The sequence below is a fragment of the Liolophura sinensis genome, chromosome 6, assembly GCF_032854445.1.
Source record: "Liolophura sinensis isolate JHLJ2023 chromosome 6, CUHK_Ljap_v2, whole genome shotgun sequence".
Classification (NCBI taxonomy): Eukaryota; Metazoa; Mollusca; class Polyplacophora; order Chitonida; family Chitonidae; genus Liolophura; species Liolophura sinensis.
In genome coordinates, this window is record NC_088300.1 from 16,039,364 (window position 1) to 16,059,877 (window position 20,514).

A 20,514-nucleotide genomic window follows, 5' to 3' on the forward strand; every position below is an offset into this window, starting at 1 on the left:
CATGCGCATTTAAAAGGCTGTAGACGTATGCCAACATGGAAATGTCAACGGAGGAGTTTTCATCTTGACGTATTCTTTCGGCTGACGTGTCAGATTTGCTTCCGTTCACTCTTGAGCTAGGTAAGATTATATTTTATTATTTTTGGATAAACAAAGATGTCTGTGTAGTCAAGTTAGCATCTTAGATGATGTAAATCCCCTGAATAAATACAGAAAACGAAACAACAAGCGGACAACAACAACAACCTGGCAGAAGCCTAGAATTCAACTGTCAAGTTCAACTCTTTTGTTCAAGGGTTTATAACGGTGTCCTCTTGTTCCAAGTACCGACATATAGTGTGCTGCCTCACTGGAACTCCATCCAAAAGACACACAGTCAGTCCAGTTATATTGTATACACTATTGATCCAGCTGGATGAACTCAGTGTGCTATTTTAAAATTCTGACATCCATTGTAACACTGAAGGCCAGCCCAGACTGTCCAACATTACTCAACTTTTGTTGTCTCAACAAGAGTCAACAAATAACACATCTCAACACACAGCAACAGTCTTGGACAGTGTTGACCTATCAGATTTTTAGTGTGGTTGGGATACTCAACTTACCTCAACAGCATTCAGCTTGCTGTTGAATCAACAAAAGTTGAACCATGTTGGATAGTCTGGACAGGGCTTGAGCCTATCACTGACTCTCAGACAAATCGCAGCACATCTGTGCATTCCAACTCAATGTAGCCGATCTCAATGAGGCCCGTGCTCACGGCACCCAAACTCATCTGCACAAAAAATACAAGTTTTTTTTTTAGATATTTTTGGTTTGAAATAAGAAAGTTGAAGTTGTTCTTGAAGACAGCAGTCGAAATATAATAATTTTTTGAGGATGTCAATACCAAAACAACGTACAAAAATGTTCATGGTGGATAAATTCATGTTGAAAGTCAATGCAAGATATGGCTTTATTAAAGACAGGTCTTTTTGTGGAACGATAGGTCCTTACTTTCAGGATTGGACAGCTGAGTTACACATCCAGTTTTGATAGCTTTAACTATGTAACTTTCTGTAACAGTCAAGTCCAAGAAAAAAGAAGCATATTTAACCTGTTCATTCACCTTTTCATGACACCTTCAGGCCTTGTCATATTCTAAGACTGCAGGTATGCTGAAAGAAGTTGACGCACATATATATGTAAACCTGATGATCATCCCTTATGTTTTCCAACTTCAATTTGATTGAAAACACAATGCCAGCTCATGATGTAATGCAGTATGACAAACATAATGTTAACAGTGATCTTAAAATCTCAAAGATCTCAAACAAACAAAACAAACAAACAAATAAAATAAAATAAAATAAAAAGCATATGCCCATTGTGTAAGTAGAGATGTACATGTTATGATTTACTGGGTTACAAGTATCACCGGTGTATTCATATCCACTGGTGGTCGCTCACTAACATCAAAATCGTTTGATATTAGCTTCTAATTTTATCTCAGATGAAGAAAATAAAACAACCAAAAAAAGCCAGCGACTAGTGTAAACAGCCTTAAATTTCATCCTTGACTCAGTTGCTAATTTTTTGGGGTGATTCTGACAGTTGTGTTGATTTTCATAGAAAGGTGTTTTAATTGAGGCTTGTTTGGATGGTAGGATGATATACTACTGAGAAGATGAAGGTTTTTAGCATCAGAAAAATAGGAAGTATTTTCTGACATTTATTTACCTGTAAAAGTGTGCCCTTTTAGGCAGATTATTTTGTCATTTACAGTAATTCTGTTGTTGTATGATTTGTTATGAAAGAGGCCATATTAAAAAAGAAAAAAAACCGAGATGAATCAAGTCGATGTATGTGCTAAAAATCCAAAAAGTAAAGATATATCATGAGACCTTGCTTGTTATTCACTCGCTGTGGTTGACTGGATGACATGCAGAATGACGGGACAGGGTGACATCTTCACGAAAGGTCAATCCAACTTATGGTTGAATTATGCACAAGCATGGAGCTACTCAACTATGCCCTGTATGTTTGATCTTTAACTGAAACCAGGATATCTACTCGTACGGTGTCCATTGAGTGATTTGAAGATTTCATCAGTTGACAGTTTTATGCTTCACATGCTGAAGCACATGTACATCTAGTAGTTACTGGTTAGGCACAGTTTGTATATCTTTAAGAAAGTACTTGTCATGAAGGAAAGAATGAAGCACTAGTACCCTAATTCCTCAACCTTTTCGCTTATGAGAGAACAACATTCAGTGAAATTTATGCACCTTTTTAATTTGTTCTCAGAGACAAAACTGCAGTGGTTTGGTTGACCAATTTCATGACTTAACAGAAAGTATAATTTTATCAATCTATGCAGAATACTGTTCTCAAAATATGCTTGAATAAACACCTTGCAAACATGCAGAGAGGCTGAGAATTACAGTAGTTCATATGGAACTGCCAAATGAGACAGCTGTCTGTATGTACGTATGTACAAGATGTTTTTGATTGCACTTTCTGATATTTCCTGTTACGAGTTCTGTTTGAGACTGCTCTCAAGAATCCTTCATGATACTTTATATGGCTTTGGTACATTTCTTTGCAAGTTTTGTAAATACATGTACCGTAAATACATTGTTTAAGAAAAAGGTTGTGGATAAAACAGTGACTAAGTATGAGAGATAGTGTGCAGAAATGGAAGGTGCATGCCAGTCAAGAATTTTTTGTATTTTGAGAGAACTGGCTACAAGGATATTGTCAAATGCTGTCATCTTTATTTGTACATATACCAGTCATGGTAAGGTGTGATTGTGCCTATTGACTTCATTACGAGGACCTTTAATAACTTTTACAGTTTTGAGTTAGATGCACATGCATGCTGGAAAAGGAGAATTTTATAGGAGACTGCGTCAGGCATTTTTCTTAATTGAAAGTGCTGAAAGTGATTTTTTTCTGAAAATATAGCTGATCACATTTGAGATGAATGTGCGACTAAACAAGAGTGCATCATGGAATCGCTGTTTAACCTAAAATATTGACCTTGATGTGGCATGTCTGTATGTCTCATGTGACAATGTTCATCAGTGAGTGACATATATAGCTGGGTCTAGTTTACTGTGAACACTCTGGTTTTCTCTTCATATTATACAGTATAATGGAAAAAATTCTTTGGTTTTCTGTTAAACAACAGTTAAATAATAATTTCTAATATTTTAAAGCTAGGGACACAGTAGGCAGAAGTTATTGCTTGTAGAGATGAACACACTAGGCAGAGTTTTCCGCCACTTGTGGTTTAGTACCGTAAGTTATGTCATGTGACCTAGTAAATCATATGACTCAAACACAATTTTGTCGGTCAATACAATTTTATTCTGTTTTAATGGTTAGCTCTGTTGCCTGAATTCGCTGGAGCTCAGTGGCTGACATATTTTTTCGCTGACATGGTTGATACAAACAATGATTTCAGAGCAGACAGGGTCGCATTCAAAGTATAGCATTTGTGGATTTTTAGAAATTCACAAAAAATGCTGTTCAAGCGAACAAAATCCATCGTGTGTGTCCCTGGCTTATAAAGACGTATATACATGCATGGATACATACATTTTCTGTAAAATTAATTTTAGATCTCAAATATTTTAAGTACATTTAATTCTGTTCTGGTAAATTTCAAGATGTCAAGGTATTTCTAGAAAGGCTTTGTCTCGTGATGTGTCTGATGTGGATGACCTTCCCTTCTTTATGGTCTTTTCAAGAAATAAATGTAAGTATGTAATCTGTTAAAATGTTCTGGATCCAGGAGTCTCCCACCAATGCGGTCACTGGGAGTACAAGTTCAGCTCATGTTGGCGTCCTCTCTGACCATATGTGAGAAGGTCTGCCAGCAACCTGCAGATGGTCATGGTTTTTCCCTGGGCTTTGCCATAATTCAGGTCACCGTGGTATAAGTTAAATATTCTTGAGTACAGCATAAAACACCAATGGCAATCAAATAAATAGATAAATGTAGTGTTTTGTTTGGATACATGTACAAGTATATCTGGTCACTCTTTGACAGAAATGAAATTATAATTGATTTACTGTACATGTCACATGTACCATGTGACAAACAGAGAAATTGATCAAATTTCATTGTGTTTATCATCATTGTAATTAAATCACTGGAAACTGCCATTTCTGGATGTGCACAAATTCCTTATCATTGTTGTACAAGCTTTTTCATCATTTTGAAACTGTGGTGAGAATAACTAAGGAATGGAGCACAATTGCCTGCAGGGCAAAAACTCAATATTAAAATGTATTTACCATAGACCATCTCATACCATATTCAAGAAAGCAAAAAACTAACCAGCAAACCAGTTATGTGAAATTTTGTGCGAGCCGTCACTTAGGATGTACATGTGCACCCATCATGATATGAATTATTTATATCAAAACTTGTTGTTGTCCTTTTGGCTAGGGGCTACATATTTATATTCCATGTGCAATATATCAACTGCTGGGAGACTGCAGATAACTGTTGTTTTGTTTTTTTCACTCCTGCCCAAATACGAACTTATTTGGTGGTATTGGCAGGCTATTTGTCGTGCATTCTATAGCATTTTGTGGTGCTGCAGTGTGAGTACTCATGTACTAACAGAGACGTGCACACACACACACACGCGTTACATACATGTACTAAGAATGGACAAGCACATCCGAATTGTAAGGATGTCCAGGACATAACGTACAGTACAACTATATGTGCTCAAAATAAAATGGGTCTGCGTGGAAATCAAGACCTTAACACACATTTTTTTTAAATCGCACTTAAAAATTAATGCATATAAGTAGTTTAGGCTTGGTTTAAATGTTTGATATTATTCTAGTTACTGTATATCTCTGATTTTTTTTCTCACCTTTACTTGATGCATATAATGACATTCTAGTTCCATTTTATACCTTTATATGTCTGATAAATTTATAGCTTGTCACTATTTTTATGATTGCAGATACATGTATAACTCTGTTATATTGTAAATACTAGTGCAGTAGTCACAGCAGTAGTTAAAAGTCATTATAAACCATTGAATACTGTACATGGATGTGTAGTAGGCCTACAGTGTCAGGCTGATAACAACAGCGTATACAGTATGTACATAGGTCCATATTAATGTAACTGGTCTGTGCTGTGACTGAGTAGACAATTACTGAGATTAGAAATTAGTTCTCTTAAGGATTCATGTGTTGGACTATGATATACATGTACAATAGTGTGTCATGAGCCCATCTCATGATGAGGTTAGCTATGATTGGTGGAGCAGCAGGACTACAGTAGTGTGTCATGAGCTCATCTCATAATGAGTTTGGCTATGATTGGTGGAGCAGCAGGACTACAGTAATGTGTCATGAGCCCATCTCAGAATGAGGTTGGCTATGATTTGTGGAGCAGCAGGACTACAGTAGTGTGTCATGAGCCCATATCCTGATGAGGTTAGCTATGATTTGTGGAGCAGCAGGACTACAGTAGTGTGTCATGAGCCCTTCTCACAATGAGGTTGGCTATGATTGGTGGAGCAGCAGGACTACAGTAGTGTGTCATGAGCCCTTCTCACAATGAGGTTGGCTATGATTGATGGAGTAGCAGGACTACAGTAGTGTGTCATGAGCCCATCTCACAATGAGTTTGGCTATGATTGATGGAGCAGCAGGACTACAGTAGTGTGTCATGAGCCCATCTCACAATGGGGGTTGGCTATGATTGGTGGAGCAGCAGGACTACAGTAGTGTGTCATGAGCCCATCTCACAATGAGGTTGGTTATGATTTGTGGAGCAGCAGGACTACAGTAGTGTGTCGTGAGCCCATCTCACAATGAGGTTGGCTATGATTGGTGGAGTAGCAGGACTACAGTAGTGTATTATGAGCCCATCTCACAATGAGGTTGGCTATGATTTGTGGAGCAGCAGGACTACAGTAGTGTGTCATGAGCCCATCTCACAATGAGGTTGGCTATGATTGATGGAGCAGCAGGACTACAGTAGTGTGTCATGAGCCCATCTCATGATGAGGTTGGCTATGGTTGGTGGAGTAGCAGGACTACAGTAGTGTGTCATGAGCCCATCTCGTGATGAGTTTGGCTATGATTGGTGGAGCAGCAGTTCATGTAGATGATGAAGACCAGTAAGCAAAATTAACCACACATGCATTGGAAGCTGGAAACAGGAAATTCACTGGTCATGGCAAATTTGGGAAGGCAAAATCTTGCAGGTGTGATAAAATCCTCTAATATGGCATAAGTGCTGTGGATAGATTTCTGCAAGTATTTGAGTGAAGTTGAAAGATCTGTGTACACAAAGCCACTCGGCTGACTGCAACTGCAAGTTTCTTAAACACTTTTGCTCATTTGTAAAATTAAGCCGGCGAGTGGGTTGCCGTCAACATTTTTGGTGAATGCTTCAGACTCTGACTTGGGTTATTCCATTGGGTATTTGTAATTTACAACAGGTAAACTCACAGCATGTATATGACTGGATATTACACTCTGTTTTTGACAGGGAAAGCCAGCATTTGATTCCGGGCAATCTTTCTGTCCTCAAGGATGTGGACTAGGTAACTGATAGTATTACAGGACCTCAAAACACAATGTGTGGAAAACATGACCTTTAGATTTTCCTCCTGGAACTCATTTAACAAATTCTTTTACATATACAGAAGGAAACATTCACTTGAAATTTCACTTTGTGTTATTCTTTTCAGTGTTTAACCCCACTGTTACTGAGGGGTGAGATCTGAATCACATGTGAGATATTGCAGAAGGAAATGTTGACGGGAAAGTCTGGGGCCAACATGACAGCTGTTTGTAAGGTCAGTACCTTAAAATATGTGTGTCAGATGTTTGAATTTAGTAATCGAAAATCAAATTACATACTTCAACATGATAAATGAGAACAGTTGGCAAAATGGCAAGATATTAAATTTACAACAGCTCTCACAAGGCATGGAATATAACATGTTACTCAAAGATGTCTCAAATTATTGAGAAGGGAAGTAGAGTGAGCAGAAGATTTGGAGCACTGATAGGTGTAAATGACTGAATGGATGTCTTGGTATGTGTAAATTAAAGACATGTGGAGGTGAATCTGTATGACATGAATGATTGGATGTTGAGCACTGGTGTACATGTAAAGGGTCTGTCCAAATGAATATACATGAAAGTCAACAGTTGTGAGTAGATTTTTGGTATGGGTAAATGGTATGGGCAGTAGGCTTTGTTTGCTCAAGGTATGGGGGTGCATATTGCCAAATAATGCAGGAATCAGAATTGCTATCTTTTTATTTAATTGATAAGTGTACAGCACAGTGCATTGACCCAGGAGCCTCTCACAAATGCAGTCGCTGTGAGTTCAAGTCCAGCTCATGCCGGCTTCCTCTCCGGTGGTATGTGGGAACATCTGTCAGCAACCTGCAGATGGCCGTGGGTTCCCCAGAGCTGCACTCGGTTTCCTCCCACCATAATGCTGGATATCATCGTATAAGTTAAATATTCTTGAGTATTACGATGATATGTTTATGTTCTTCAGCATAAAACACCAATCAAATAAACAAATAAATAAGTGTACCAGTTAATTGCCAAATGTCAACATTTCTCTGGCTCCCTCCTTTCATACTGCCAGTGTATAATTGAAAAATTCTTCAGTCTCATATCAAACAACAATCCAAATTTCATGTAAGCAGATGTGTACTTTATACAACAAGTACATGTAGATACAGCTATCATGATATTTGGACTTCTAGCGTACATGCCATATTAATGTAGTGCCTGTTCTGCTTGTCCTCCTCAGGGGTGTGAGTGTGGCAGCAGTAAATGCTTCAACAACAACAGGTGAGAACATTGTTAAACTTCAACTGGAACAGAATTTGGAAGTTATTTGCCTTTCCTTGAGTCTGCACATTCCAGGCAAAAAATGTTTCTATGAGAAGTGTACAGTTTTCTTTTAAACCAACATTTAATATCCATTTATCAGTTTAGTTTAGTTGGTGTAAGTGTTTTTCATTGTTCCAGAATAGGTCTGTCTACAAGTAATTTGCACTGTTGGTATTGTTATGGAGCTACATCAGTCAGCTTAAGATTTGGCATTTAATCAGCAATATGTATTGTATAAATGAGACAATCATGAAAATGAAATGAATTATTTTAAAATTAAAATTATAAGTTTTAATTATAAGTTAATCCATACATCTAAGCCATAAACTGTCTTGTAGCAGATTGTGAAGAGAGCAATCAATGGTGATTGAAAAAAAAAGGAGAGTAGTATTTGAAATCATTGCACATTTGACCTGACTCTTCTCAGGGACTCCTTATATACATGTAGATATATGTATATGGAAACAAGATGGCCATGTACATGTACATCTGCTAGGGTCATTGTCTTAACGAAGGCAGTAGGATCAATCCAATTTTAGGATGTGCAGAGAATAGGTCTGCCACCCAAATTTAAAAGTCTCCAGGGCCCTTGTTGGCTCTTGTTGTTAGTATGCTAAGCAGCACCGTGTCTTGGGAACCTTTCACCGATGTGGCTTCTTATATTAAGTCCAACAGCTTACTTCCTATCCAGACGTACGTGGGAAGGTCTGCCAGCAAACTGTTCATGGTCGTGGGTTTCCCCTGGGTCTGCTCGGTTTGATTGTCTTTTAAAGTTAAATATTCTAGAGTACAATTTAAAACTCCAGGGAAATAAATAAATAAGTGAATCAATAAAAGCTTCGATGGAAACCAGTAATGGTATACTCTTTGTTGAATTTAATTGTAATGTAGTTCGTATAAAATGTACTTGCACTCTGTATTTGAAATCACTCTCTTTGTTGAAGTGGTATGTATGCTATTTACATTGCATTGACTGAGCGATGACCTATAATTGTACGTGTTTGCTGATGGGGTACTCTTGTCAAATATTTGAACTGGTAATAAGTACAAGCCTCTGTTTACCAGGTAAAGGTAGCAGGCTGAGGAGGATTTTTAGTATTTGTATATGTTACAAACATTTTGTAAACATCATATTAAGAAATGACAAGGGTTTGATTTATTTTTTTATTTTTTATACCATAAAGAGTTTTCTAGTATATGTATGTTTCTGGACATGACATGGCATTCGTGTGATATGGAAAATCTTGTGTCTTTGTATGATATTTTGGGATATTTTTGTGTTAGCCTAAAGGTTCATTGAATGGTTAATGTTGATGAAAAATGAAAATTGCACTTTGGAGGTACACTACGTGTACATAAATGTGTTTTTTTGGTGAGAAAGGCATCAAAGTTGAAGATCATGCAGTTTTGGCACTGGATCAGTTTGTGCTCTAGTTTGAGGCACAGTGTTAGCGGATGTGCAGAGTGTGTTTGTGTGTTGTAGTAGGGCTGTGTTCTGTGTAAGATCTCAGTGTTATATTCTCCCCTTGGTCCAGAACACCTGACTGGCCTCCTAACATTTTTAGCCGTCTCCTGGATGAGGAACAATCCATTATTAATAAGGATAGGATTGAGTCTGACATTTGCAGATGTTACTATTTTACTCAGTCCTTTCTCTCAAACATAGAATTTCAGCCATGACTAAGTTACTTTATTTGCATAACTCTGAGGCTTTTTTTCTGCGGAAAAAAATGTTTCAGCGCCAAAAGTAATATTTTCTGACATTTATTTGCCTCTAAAAAGGCTCTTTTTGGAGCAGAATTTGAGGTCATTTACAGTTTGTATGTATTGGTGTAGAGTACGCCATTGTGGCCCCGGCCTCGAAAGATCTCCGTTAACAACAGCAAAACACTGACCCACTTGGAGAGAATTTGAGAAAAATCCAATCAAATATTCCTCTGGGGTAGAAAGTGGGATTATTCTGCTTTGACGGGATTGTCCAAGGCTTGGTTGGTACGATCGCTGTCTCCTAAATCGCTTAGAGATAAAAGTTATTGACTGTCAGGTGGGGAGTGGTCAGAAGATGATAAAGCCGTTACTGGCTGAACATTTGCCTTAGATGATGGCCCCCTGTTGCCAGTGTCTGGGATGTTCAGTTCTCTGATCAAGTCTTTCTGGCCTTACACACTCAATCAATCAGTCCCTGAGCATTACTGGCTGCTGTACACTCTATCAATCAGTCCCTGAGCATTATTGGCTGTTATACACTCAGTCCGTTAATGCGTGAATATTACTGACTGTCTCGATCATAAATAAATAAATCAATTCCTGAGCATTGCCGGCTGATATACTTGTACATTCAATCAACCTGTACCTGAGCTTCACTGGCAGTCATACACTCAGTCAATCAATTCTCGTGCATTACTGGCTGTTATAGTTCGTGAATATTACTGGCTGTTACACTCAATCACTCAATCCCTGAGCATTACTGGTTTAAACACACTCAATCTGTCAGTTCCTAAACATTGCTGGCTGTTATACTCAATCATTCAGTCCCTTAGCATTCTTGTCAGTTGTGCACTCAGTCAACAAATCTGTCAGCATGACTGTCTGTTCCACAGTTTTGTTTGCTGCTTCAAGTTCAGACTTTTGGCAATTATTTGGTAAAGAGCAGTGGCTTTTGCTCTTTATCCAAACCACTGACAGCCATCATAAAAGTTAAATATTTTTAGTGTAGCATGTAGTACCAGTCAATAAATAAATATGCAACATGATGCATCATTGTTTGTTGACTTACCGTTTATGGTGTGTTTAGAATAACATGATTGCTGTCACCATGAAGGTGACCATGATAGAAGTTAAACATAAACAATCACAATGGTGTTTAGTAGTACAGGATGGCTAAAGTAAATTAACGCTAAAATATGGGGTAAGGTTATCCGACTGGCAACTGAAAAATACATGTACTTTCATTTATCTTTTAAGGTTATTTTAAAGAGTGTTCATATGTTTGAGTTCTGTGGTGGGCTTTGTTGGCCATACTGACCTTTTGTAGGAACTCTGATGTCACTTATTTCCCCTGTGTTCACCAGTGGGAAGAAATTTTTGAAAACATTTTTTCAGTAATATTTTACTCATGGGTAAAAAAGAGTTATTCAAACATTCAATATTCTGACGTTTAGAGGTAGAAATGAGTTCTTAAACACTGGTAGTGTGGTGTATAAAGGCCACCTGAGAATTTAAACGCTCGAATGCTTTTAGCACTAATGAATAAAGTGTAAAAAATATAAAAAAAAAAAAATTTTTATACATAGTTTTAAGTGGATACCATCTCTCATTTAATGTTTGTATCACATATAATATATTTTGTTTGAATGTATGCCTATCATTAATTGATATTGCATCACTGTAAAGAACTGTGTATTGTCTAATCCATTATGTGAGCAGGAGCTTTATATGCGGTCAATACCTATAAACATGATTGATGTGTTGTTGATTACATGTCCTTAGCCCTGCACTGTCTGAACTTGGCGTTCACTTACATGTACACAGCTGTAAGCCAACCTCTGCAGCCAGCCCTGTTTATTCTTATATTAAGTCTTGAAGGTTAACCAAAACCGTCTCTCATGAGTAATGGCATGTAGAAGGGAATATCAATAAATGCTGCTCGCAGTGATCAGGCGAGCAAACAAGCGCACGGGTGTGATGTACGAGAGTTCTGTAGAGAATCACAGGTCTGGCCACCTTCGCCAGACCTTTGTTGAGTAACTCAGGTGTCGACCCTGGCCAGCCGTGTTATGAATTAATGGAATTAGAGAACGGAAGGATCTAACCAACAGTGGTTTGGCCCAGTGAAAGTTAATCGTTTGTCAGGCACCAAGCAGACCCCAGGGAGGTATGAGAAAACCCCCCAGTCAGATTAACTGTATGACAGACCAAATGAAATTAGTCATCGAGTAATTGGGCGTTCAAGTCTCGAGGAGACCTTGGCACTTCTCCCCGCTGTGATGGTGATACTAAAGCTCAGTCTTCTGGCTTGGACTGCAGAGATTTCAGTCTCCTACGGGACGTGACTCCAAGGTAACCCACTCTGAACCAAGCACAGAGGAGACAAGGCATTGTTCCCATCAGCACAAACACCAGTACTGCCGTCTCTGATCATCAAATTGGATTGGACTCAGACCAGCTGTGGACTATAACATTGGTCATAGCTTGGACTACCAGCCTTACCGCTGTGCTGATGTGAGAAGGGTAGAGGCTTGAAGTAGATGTAAGGTGGAGAAGGATGAAGGGGGTTGAGAAGATGGAAAGGTGCCTGAAGCTGTGTGCCTGGTGAGCAGATTGTGTATAGCTGAATATCAGCAGCTCTTTACGTTATTGATTCCATGTAAATTGCTGCATACTGGGCCATACAGGTAGGCTGAGGCTTATAGCAGACCTTAACTCTGCTCTAGCTGCTGTATCGTTACACAATAGCTGGGAGACTTCAGGGCCGGTATCCAGACCTGCTGCACACCGTGCTACTGTCGTATCCAGCAGTCGCCTATTTAACCTTTCAGATGGTTTGATAATCACCAAGCATTTTCAGCATACTTTTTGTTTAGGTTCCATGCATCACAATGTGTATAGGCAGTGGTGTGGTGAAAACTTCTGAAAGGAACCTGTCAACATGCAGATATACAGTATTTACATGCTCACAGTATCTGTTTTGAAATGTTTAGGTTTTGCCATAAACTCAAACCTTCCTGCATGATTTTGTAGCTGTTAATTGTGCTGTATGTGTATATGAGAACACAGTGCAGAGCTATACTTTCACATGTAGGTTATAAACTTTGATTTATTTATTTGATTGCCACGACCATCTGCACACTACTGGCAGACCTTACCACATACATGACATACTACCTGACAGAAAGCCAGCATTTACTGGACTTGAACTCACAGCAACTGCATTGGTGAGATGCACTAGGATCATTCTGCTGCACTAGCACTCTAACCAGCAGGCCATGGTTGAACCAGTCATATAGTAATCCCATGTTGTATGCCCTTGTACTTGATAGTACCTGAAATGTTGAAGTACCCTTACTCTCTCCACGTTTTCCTACGCTTTACATGTGTGTTGTCATCTACATATACATTCATGTAGAATATATATTGAGGAGTCAATTTTTTTTTATGAATATTTCTTTATAAATTAAGGCATAGGAGTGACAGGGATATAGTTCACGTATTGCGAAATCCTGAATCTCAGGAAGAATTTAGAATTTAACTGTCAGGTGAACGCAAGTCTATCGGATAGACTCTAAACCATTATTTAAGCATACACGGCTGATACCCCTAATGACAGGCCAAAAATAATGTGTGTTATCTGCTTTTTAGAAATGTATCTAGCTGTCATTAGCAGACAATCATATATAGTAGTAGTGCTATTTATTTCTTGGGTTGTGTTGTATACCATACATATGTACACAACAGCAGTTCTTTGCCTGGTATATGACAAAAGAGACCTCAAAGCGATGGTTTATCCTCTGATGTTATCAATCAGTCAGGTTACATGAGGCATTGATTAAGAAAGTGCACTCAGGTACTTGTACGTGTATACATATTTGTACATGTAGCCTTAGTTGTTAGTGTTATTGTGTGTTAAATCCACATGTCTGTCTGTATACCTGTCCATATGGTTCAGTGATTCTGTCAGTGGGACTGCATGGCTATTTACATTGTAATACCTGATCACAGCACTCTACGGATACACATATACTTTAGTACACATGGTAGTTAGGGACACGCATGCACAATTATACACAATATATTTATCCATTTGGCTAACTATATGTAGTATGTGTATGTGTGGCATAAACCAGCCATGGGGTCACTACAAGGGTGAGGATTGCACATTATACATTTATGGCATATATACTAGTGCAAAATGCCAAACCACAGCTTTTATTAGATGGTTCTTGTTTTACTAAACGTAACCTTCTTTATGTTTGTAGTTATAAACCAGTTGTTGTGTCAACAATGTTCATGTTTCTGTTGTATACTTGGTGCTGAGGGACATGACCTAAAAATTTCTCATTTTGCCTAAAACTGAGAGTTTTATTGATCTTAGAAAACATATTTAGGTTTGTTTGGGAAAATGCACTTCATTGGGTGAAGTTTTAGGCGATGTACCACATAATTATGTGTTACATGATTTGTACATGCAGTTCCATAATCCCCTTATACAATATACATGCTGACAACTTCAGGGAAGGAATAATCTATTTGTTACATGTGTCAGATAAAATGAAATTTATGGAAATTGTATTGAAAGTTGTATATTTATTTAAATTTTTCGAATATTAATGTCTTTCAGGGGAATTTGTGTTTCACACTCATCAGTTTGGAACTATAGTGATTCATCGTGTCGTCACAGTAAGTTGTTTTGTGATAAGATTTTCACGTGATACGTTGTGTGTGTTTTTAATTGTTCCTTCAGCCTGGACTTGCACCAGCAGATTGAGGAGCTACGTAGCCAGCTGCACCGTAGCAATGTACACATCTCCCAGATAGAGCATGAACTGATGGATAGTAAACAGGCTGCGGAGTACGAGGTGCTCAAGCTGCGAGATGAACTCTCCAAACTGCGAGACAGATATGACAGGTGAGTATCCCTGATCGCCTGCATGAATAGCTTAGCTCACTGGTTATCACGGTGGCACAACATTTTCATTATGTACCTGACATCAGGGAGCGAGGCATCTGTGCCCAGCTGGTTTGAACGCTAGTGTAGCACAATGACCCTGCAGCCTCTCACCAGTGTGATTGCTGTGAGATCAAGTTTATCTCATGCTTGCTTCCTTTATGGTCAGACGTGGAAAGGTCATTGATGTTCCTGGATTTCTCACGGGCTCTGCCCGGTCTCCTCCCACTATAATGGTGGCTGCCATCGTATAACGGAAATATTCCTGAGTACAGCATAAAAACTTGAATCAAATAAAGAAATAAATCATAATCATCAGGGTCTTAGAAAAAACACATGTAGCTCAAAGAATAATGCAGATGTCTGGCACAGAACCCTCAACTACTGCTCTCTGTAGATAACGTGTGGTAAGACAGACGAGGTTGTGGTTTATATGTGTGGAAAGTGAGCAGGGTTGTGGTTATATGTGTGGAAAGTGAGCAGGGTTATGGTTCATATGTGTGACAGGTGAACAGGGTTTTGGTTTATATGTGTGACAATTGAACAGGGTTGTGGTTCATATGTGTGACAAGTGAACAGGGTTGTGGTTCATATGTGTGACAAGTGAACAGGGTTTTGGTTCTTATGTGTGACAAGTCGACCATGTTGTGGTTCATACAGTGTATGTTTGTCAAGAGAGCAGGATTGTGGTTCATATGTGTGGAAAATGAGCAGGGTTATAGTTCATTTCTGTGGCAAGTGAGCAGAGTGGTGGTTCATATGTGTGGTGAGAGAGCAGTATTGTGGTTCATATGCCTGGCAAGTGAGCAAGGTGGTGGTTCATATGTGTGTCAAGACCCCTGGGTCATGGTTCATATGTGTGAAAAATGAGCAAGGTTGTGGTTCATATGTGTGGCAAGTGAGCAGTGTTGTGGTTCATATGCCTGGCATGTGAGCATGGTGGTGGTTCATATGTGTGGCAAGTGAGCAGGGTGGTGATTTATATGTGTGTCAAGACCGCAGGGTCATGGTTCATATGTGAGGAAAATGAGCAGGGTTGTGGTTCATACAGTATGCCTGGCAAGTGAGCAGGGTGGTGGTTCATATGTCAGGCTAGTGAGCATAGTTGTGGTTCGTATGTGTGGAAAGTTAGCAGGGTTACCACACATACGAATTTTAGTATGGTTAAGTTTAGTTATGCATGTAACCGACATCTGTGAAGCTGTGGCACCATGGTGTTTGTACCCATGGTCAGCTGTAAGCACATTGTCTTGTAAATGGTAGATTACCCAAGGCTATGAAATTTGTAAGTTGAAGTGGCCTACTGGATAGTTATAGTACGGTCCTGTGACCGTATCACAGTGAGGTATTGTGTCTGGTGTCTTTGACATGGCATTTCAGTATTTTATATGTTTTATTTGATTGGTTGTTTACGCAGTACTTAAGAATATTTCACTTATGCAGCGGTGGCCAGCATTATGGTGGGAGGAAAGCTGGCAGAGCCCAAGGGGAAACTCACAATCATTGACAGCTTGCTGACAGACATCCTCACATACATTCGGAGAGGAAGTTGGCACGAGCTGGACTTGAACTCACAGTGATTGCATTCATTAGAGGCTCCTTACCCTGCATTAGCGCACTAACTACCTAGGCCATGGATGCCCCCAGTGTTCCAGTAAGGCAACATAATAAATAAGTTGGCATTGGGTCCTGCCTCTTACAAGGAGACGTTAAAATGACATAAAACATGTACGGTGTACCTTTTTCCATAATATACATAAACCCATTTGCCTGTGATTTTATTCCAGACTGTTTGAGAGCCACAAAAGGTTGCAGAGAGTGAATCATAGCCTGGAAGATAAACTTCTTAAAGTGGTTAGTATAGGTCTATTATATTGTATTTGTGCCATAAATATACTACCATACACATGCACACATGCAGATACTGTACATTATTTAGATAACAATTTAGTGTTGTTAAGGTTTGTCTCAAAAAATGCATGTTTTTAGAAAGGAAATAAGTAAGAAATAGCAAAGTACTGCTCCTTTATGTTTCAGTATTGTTTTTTTAAGTTCTCATAAAACAGTAGAAAAACAATTCAGTCATTTGGTGTTGCCTACATTTTTTTTTTCAAATAAACCCTTATTCTTGAGTAAAGTATAAAATCCAGGCTCTTCACTACATCTACATTTATCTTGTGTCATGCGATGTGTTGACCGTGTTACTGTGTATGTACATGTGTGAAGTCCGATACATTTCAATATTCTGTCACTAATTTGACTTATTAGGTAAATATGTACATGTATGTATGTCCAATGTCTAATGCTAAGTTTCTACTTGACTCAGGTTAATAAATATGAGGGAGAGAAAATGTCCGTTCAGAAAGAGGCTGCATCTCTCACTTCCAAGCTGGTGGATGCCAAAGTCACCATCTGTGACCTAGAGGAGGAAAATGTGAGTCCTTGTACATTATTGCACCTCGGAATAATGAGGATGCCTCATGGAATTATTCAATTTAAAAAAAACAATGTTATTTGTAACAAAACATCTCTGGCTTTCATGATTAACTGGGTTTATGGATGTATATACCATATATGTTTGATTTCTATTACGTCATACCACTGAGGGATCCCATGAGATTGCTATGCGCGTGAGTGAGCCAGTGCTAACAAGGTGTTGGCTGTGGGCAGGTGTGTCCTGTGATATCTCCAGTGTTGGAGACAGTAGCAATCTCATGTTATCCCTCAGTGTTGTATGACTACACAGACTCCAAGTCAAACTTCACCTTATAAATAAGGCTTGCTTAACTTTTGGATTAACCCTTACAAGATTCTCTTGCCAGCCTTACCTTTGTGAAGATAGGTATATCTGGTGACTAATGTCAGTGTCGGTGTTTAGGGATGTTGCATTGATTTGAGTTTGTTTATTTATGTACTTTTTTTAGATTTGTAAACTGTACACAACCTGTTTTTGGTTTATTTTTGTAGGAGAGGTACAGAAATGACTGTAACCTGGCTGTACAACTTCTTCAGTGCAAACCCTCAAATTTTGTGGCCCACAAGTTAACAGCGGTAAGAACTGGTATCTCAAACTTTATACAGAAATAATCACTTAATGAATTCAACAGGTCTTATAACAGTTGACTGTAGTCACTTTTGTTAGGTGTGTCTTTGTTGCATTTAATGCTCAAGTGGAATGCCTTCATTTGAACTTTGAAAAATCTAACGTTCTTTTCCATTGTCAGCTTGTTTTAATTTAGGATGTCCCAGTTATTGTTTTGTCAGCTCATATTTAGGCCTGAAAATTGGCCTTGTTAGGTGCTAAGCTTGGTGAAAGTACATGTACTTGTTCGATCTTGAGTAGGTGCATGTACATATATTTCCTAACTGGGTGGGGTAACAACCTGCATGGCTTCAGCATGGCATTTCAGGGAGGAAGCACTATTAACGTGTTAGCACTGAAACCTGCCTGTAGCAGGGAAACTTTGTTGTAGAATGACTAAAATACTGCTAAAAGTGATTAAATTTAAGTATACAAAGAAACCCAGCATTGTACAAGCAGCCCCTAGACTGTTGAAAATGTCACAGATTCACTAACATGTAAATTTTTTTCTTCAGCTTCCACTGGACCTTCAAGAGAGAGTTAAAAGTCACATGACTCAAGAGCAGATCATCAACATGGAGGACGCTTCAAGGAAACTTGAAACCAGGTTGATACGTGTTCCCATGCAGACATTTCCTCCTACAGCTATGGTCTACTCTATCAATGACCACACTAACCAGTCAGACGAGGAGAATAAACTAGCCAATGAGGAGTCTGTTCCAATGACACTGATAGCTAAGGTTCTGACACAACCAGAGCCGACCCGTAAGCCTAGAAGAACATACATCTGTTACAAGTGTAAACTAGACGTGGTGTATTTGGACAAACAGGTGCAGACATGTGGGGAAATGGACAGAAATGGACATGTGCCCGGAAACATCAAAGTTCACAGGTCAAACAGTAACAGGGTCAGATTGAACTCTACAGAGACAGATATCATGTGACATCAGCAAAGCATAAGACAGCATAATAGTGCAAATGTTGAAAGTTGGCTTGTCTCGTGAAATCTCACGTCAATAATTACAAATTATAGATGTAATGGCTGTGGCACTCATACATATATTTGTTAGTAGGCTATGTTACAAATAAGCCTTGCTGGCATTGTGAATCAGGCCTTGCTGGCATTGTGAATCAGGCCGTGCTGGCTTTGTGAATCAGGCCGTGCTGGCTTTGTGAATCAGGCCTTGCTGGCTTTGTGAATCAGGCCATGCTGGCTTTGTGAATCAGGCCGTGCTGGCTTTGTGAATCAGGCCGTGCTGGCTTTGTGAATCAGGCCGTACTGGCTTTGTGAATCAGGCCGTTCTTGTGGAATGTGCCCAGTACACTGCCAATACCATCAAAGGCCTTAGCGGTAGTCTCTGGACAATCTGTCCGTGTTTAACTTTTTAAGAAGTCAAGGGCTGTCATCTGGATATGGACAGTCAAATCAAAATTGCTAACATGGAGTTGCACATTCTCAGGTGTGTGTCACACTTGCTTTCTGCTAACATCTCTTCTATTATAAACTGCAAAGCCCATGGTTGCTATCGGGCTTGCAAGCAAAAATCACTTCCCTTGACTTATGTTTTTAAGTATTAAAGTGATATTGCCATCACTGCTGAAATGCATAGAGCTGCTGTTCTAGGGAATTCCATATTGAGAAATGGTATATAAAATATGGAGACAGTGCTATTGGGCACATTGTTTAACTGCCTTAAGAAGGCATTAAAGATATATATCATATTTAAGCATAAATTTGTCATGGAATTTTTTAAGTAAAAAAGAAACCAGTAAAATATGATGATGTTTGTGCATTTATTGATATGTCCTTAAGATCATAAAACAAGGATCTCCTGACATATCTGTGTTGGACAGTAATAATAAGGCAGCTACCAGTTCATGTATAGACTTTTTTTTTAATATTTGACTTAGGTATTACTGTAATTCTTCAACCTTTTCACATGTTTGCAAGGTGTTTGTTTATGCAAATTCTGAGAACATTACTCTTTGTATACTGATAAAATTATACCTTTGTGAAGCCATGAAATTGGCCAGTCGAACCAATGTAGTTTTACCTCTGAAGTCAAATTCAAAATTTGCCTAAATTTGCTCTTCTATATGCAAAAAGATTGAGGAATTAGGATACATACACGTGGAGTTCTGATACCATTGCAAATAAAATTGAACCAATTATGAATTGCAGTCAATACCTCTTTGTTGGGGATTTATATTGAAATATTGGTACAAAAAAAAACATGTCGTTCATAAATATTGAAATGGTTATGCCTGAGATTTCCAGGCCAAAAAAACCCCCATATTTGGATCTTCTTATTCAAGAACTTTATGACTGATTTTTAATAGTAATGTGCACAGGCAAAGTTAATATTTTGTGAAAGGCAATTATTTTATTATTATTATCTTTAAGTACTCCATTTATTATTCATTATTCATTAATGTGCATGTGTGGAGGTAGGGATGAAGAGAGGGCCATTTTTTTCCCTTTTTTTCACTCATTGTTACAATACTTGTTGGCCTATTCTTCCATGTCACTAAGGATGTAAATTACTTAATACCAACAATATAGTTATTGAATGTCAACAATACCATAAATTCTGCTTTCAAATCAATCTTAAGAAAATCACTCCAACAGTGCTTTGCTGACCCAAAAAATCTAAGCTTGACTACAGCAATGTTATGCGAAGAACATGTCACCAGTCCTGAGTATTGTTCATGTATACAATATGCTTAGCCTACATCTTAATTTATTCCATTCCAAATGTGAACAGTATTATGTGTACTGTTGTAAATATCAGGCTTACTTTGTGTTGTTGTGATGGATGGCATGACAGTTGGGACAGTTGGAATTATGAACTCAGGCTTGTGACATACTCCTAAATGCCAGCAT

At 38.6% G+C, this 20,514-nt stretch overlaps 1 protein-coding gene across 2 annotated transcripts; it reads left to right on the forward strand.

Moving 5' to 3' along the window:
* The first annotated feature begins 31 nt into the window (after positions 1 to 31).
* On the forward strand, positions 32 to 20,458 carry LOC135468244 (brain-enriched guanylate kinase-associated protein-like). 2 transcript variants are annotated; one of them, XM_064746388.1, is made up of 8 exons: positions 32 to 120; positions 6,717 to 6,824; positions 7,802 to 7,842; positions 14,345 to 14,509; positions 16,336 to 16,402; positions 16,875 to 16,982; positions 17,516 to 17,599; positions 18,146 to 20,458. In XM_064746388.1, exons 2-8 carry the CDS (start codon positions 6,780 to 6,782, stop codon positions 18,572 to 18,574), a joined length of 939 nt encoding a protein of 312 aa, XP_064602458.1. In that variant the 5' UTR covers positions 32 to 120; positions 6,717 to 6,779; the 3' UTR covers positions 18,575 to 20,458. The 2 variants fall into 2 exon arrangements, with proteins under 2 accessions (XP_064602458.1, XP_064602459.1); XM_064746389.1 differs by lacking the exons at positions 32 to 120; positions 6,717 to 6,824; positions 7,802 to 7,842 and adding an exon at positions 12,121 to 12,195.
* Positions 20,459 to 20,514: the final 56 nt, after the last annotated feature.

Excerpts from the sequence above, each read along its gene's own strand:
- LOC135468244 (XM_064746388.1), top strand. The coding sequence starts at position 6,780 with ATGTTGACGGGAAAGTCTGGGGCCAACATGACAGCTGTTTGTAAG. Across the intron at positions 6,825-7,801 it reads ACATGACAGCTGTTTGTAAG|GGGTGTGAGTGTGGCAGCAG; the intron begins GTCAGTACCTTA and ends TGTCCTCCTCAG. Across the intron at positions 16,983-17,515 it reads GTGACCTAGAGGAGGAAAAT|GAGAGGTACAGAAATGACTG; the intron begins GTGAGTCCTTGT and ends TTATTTTTGTAG.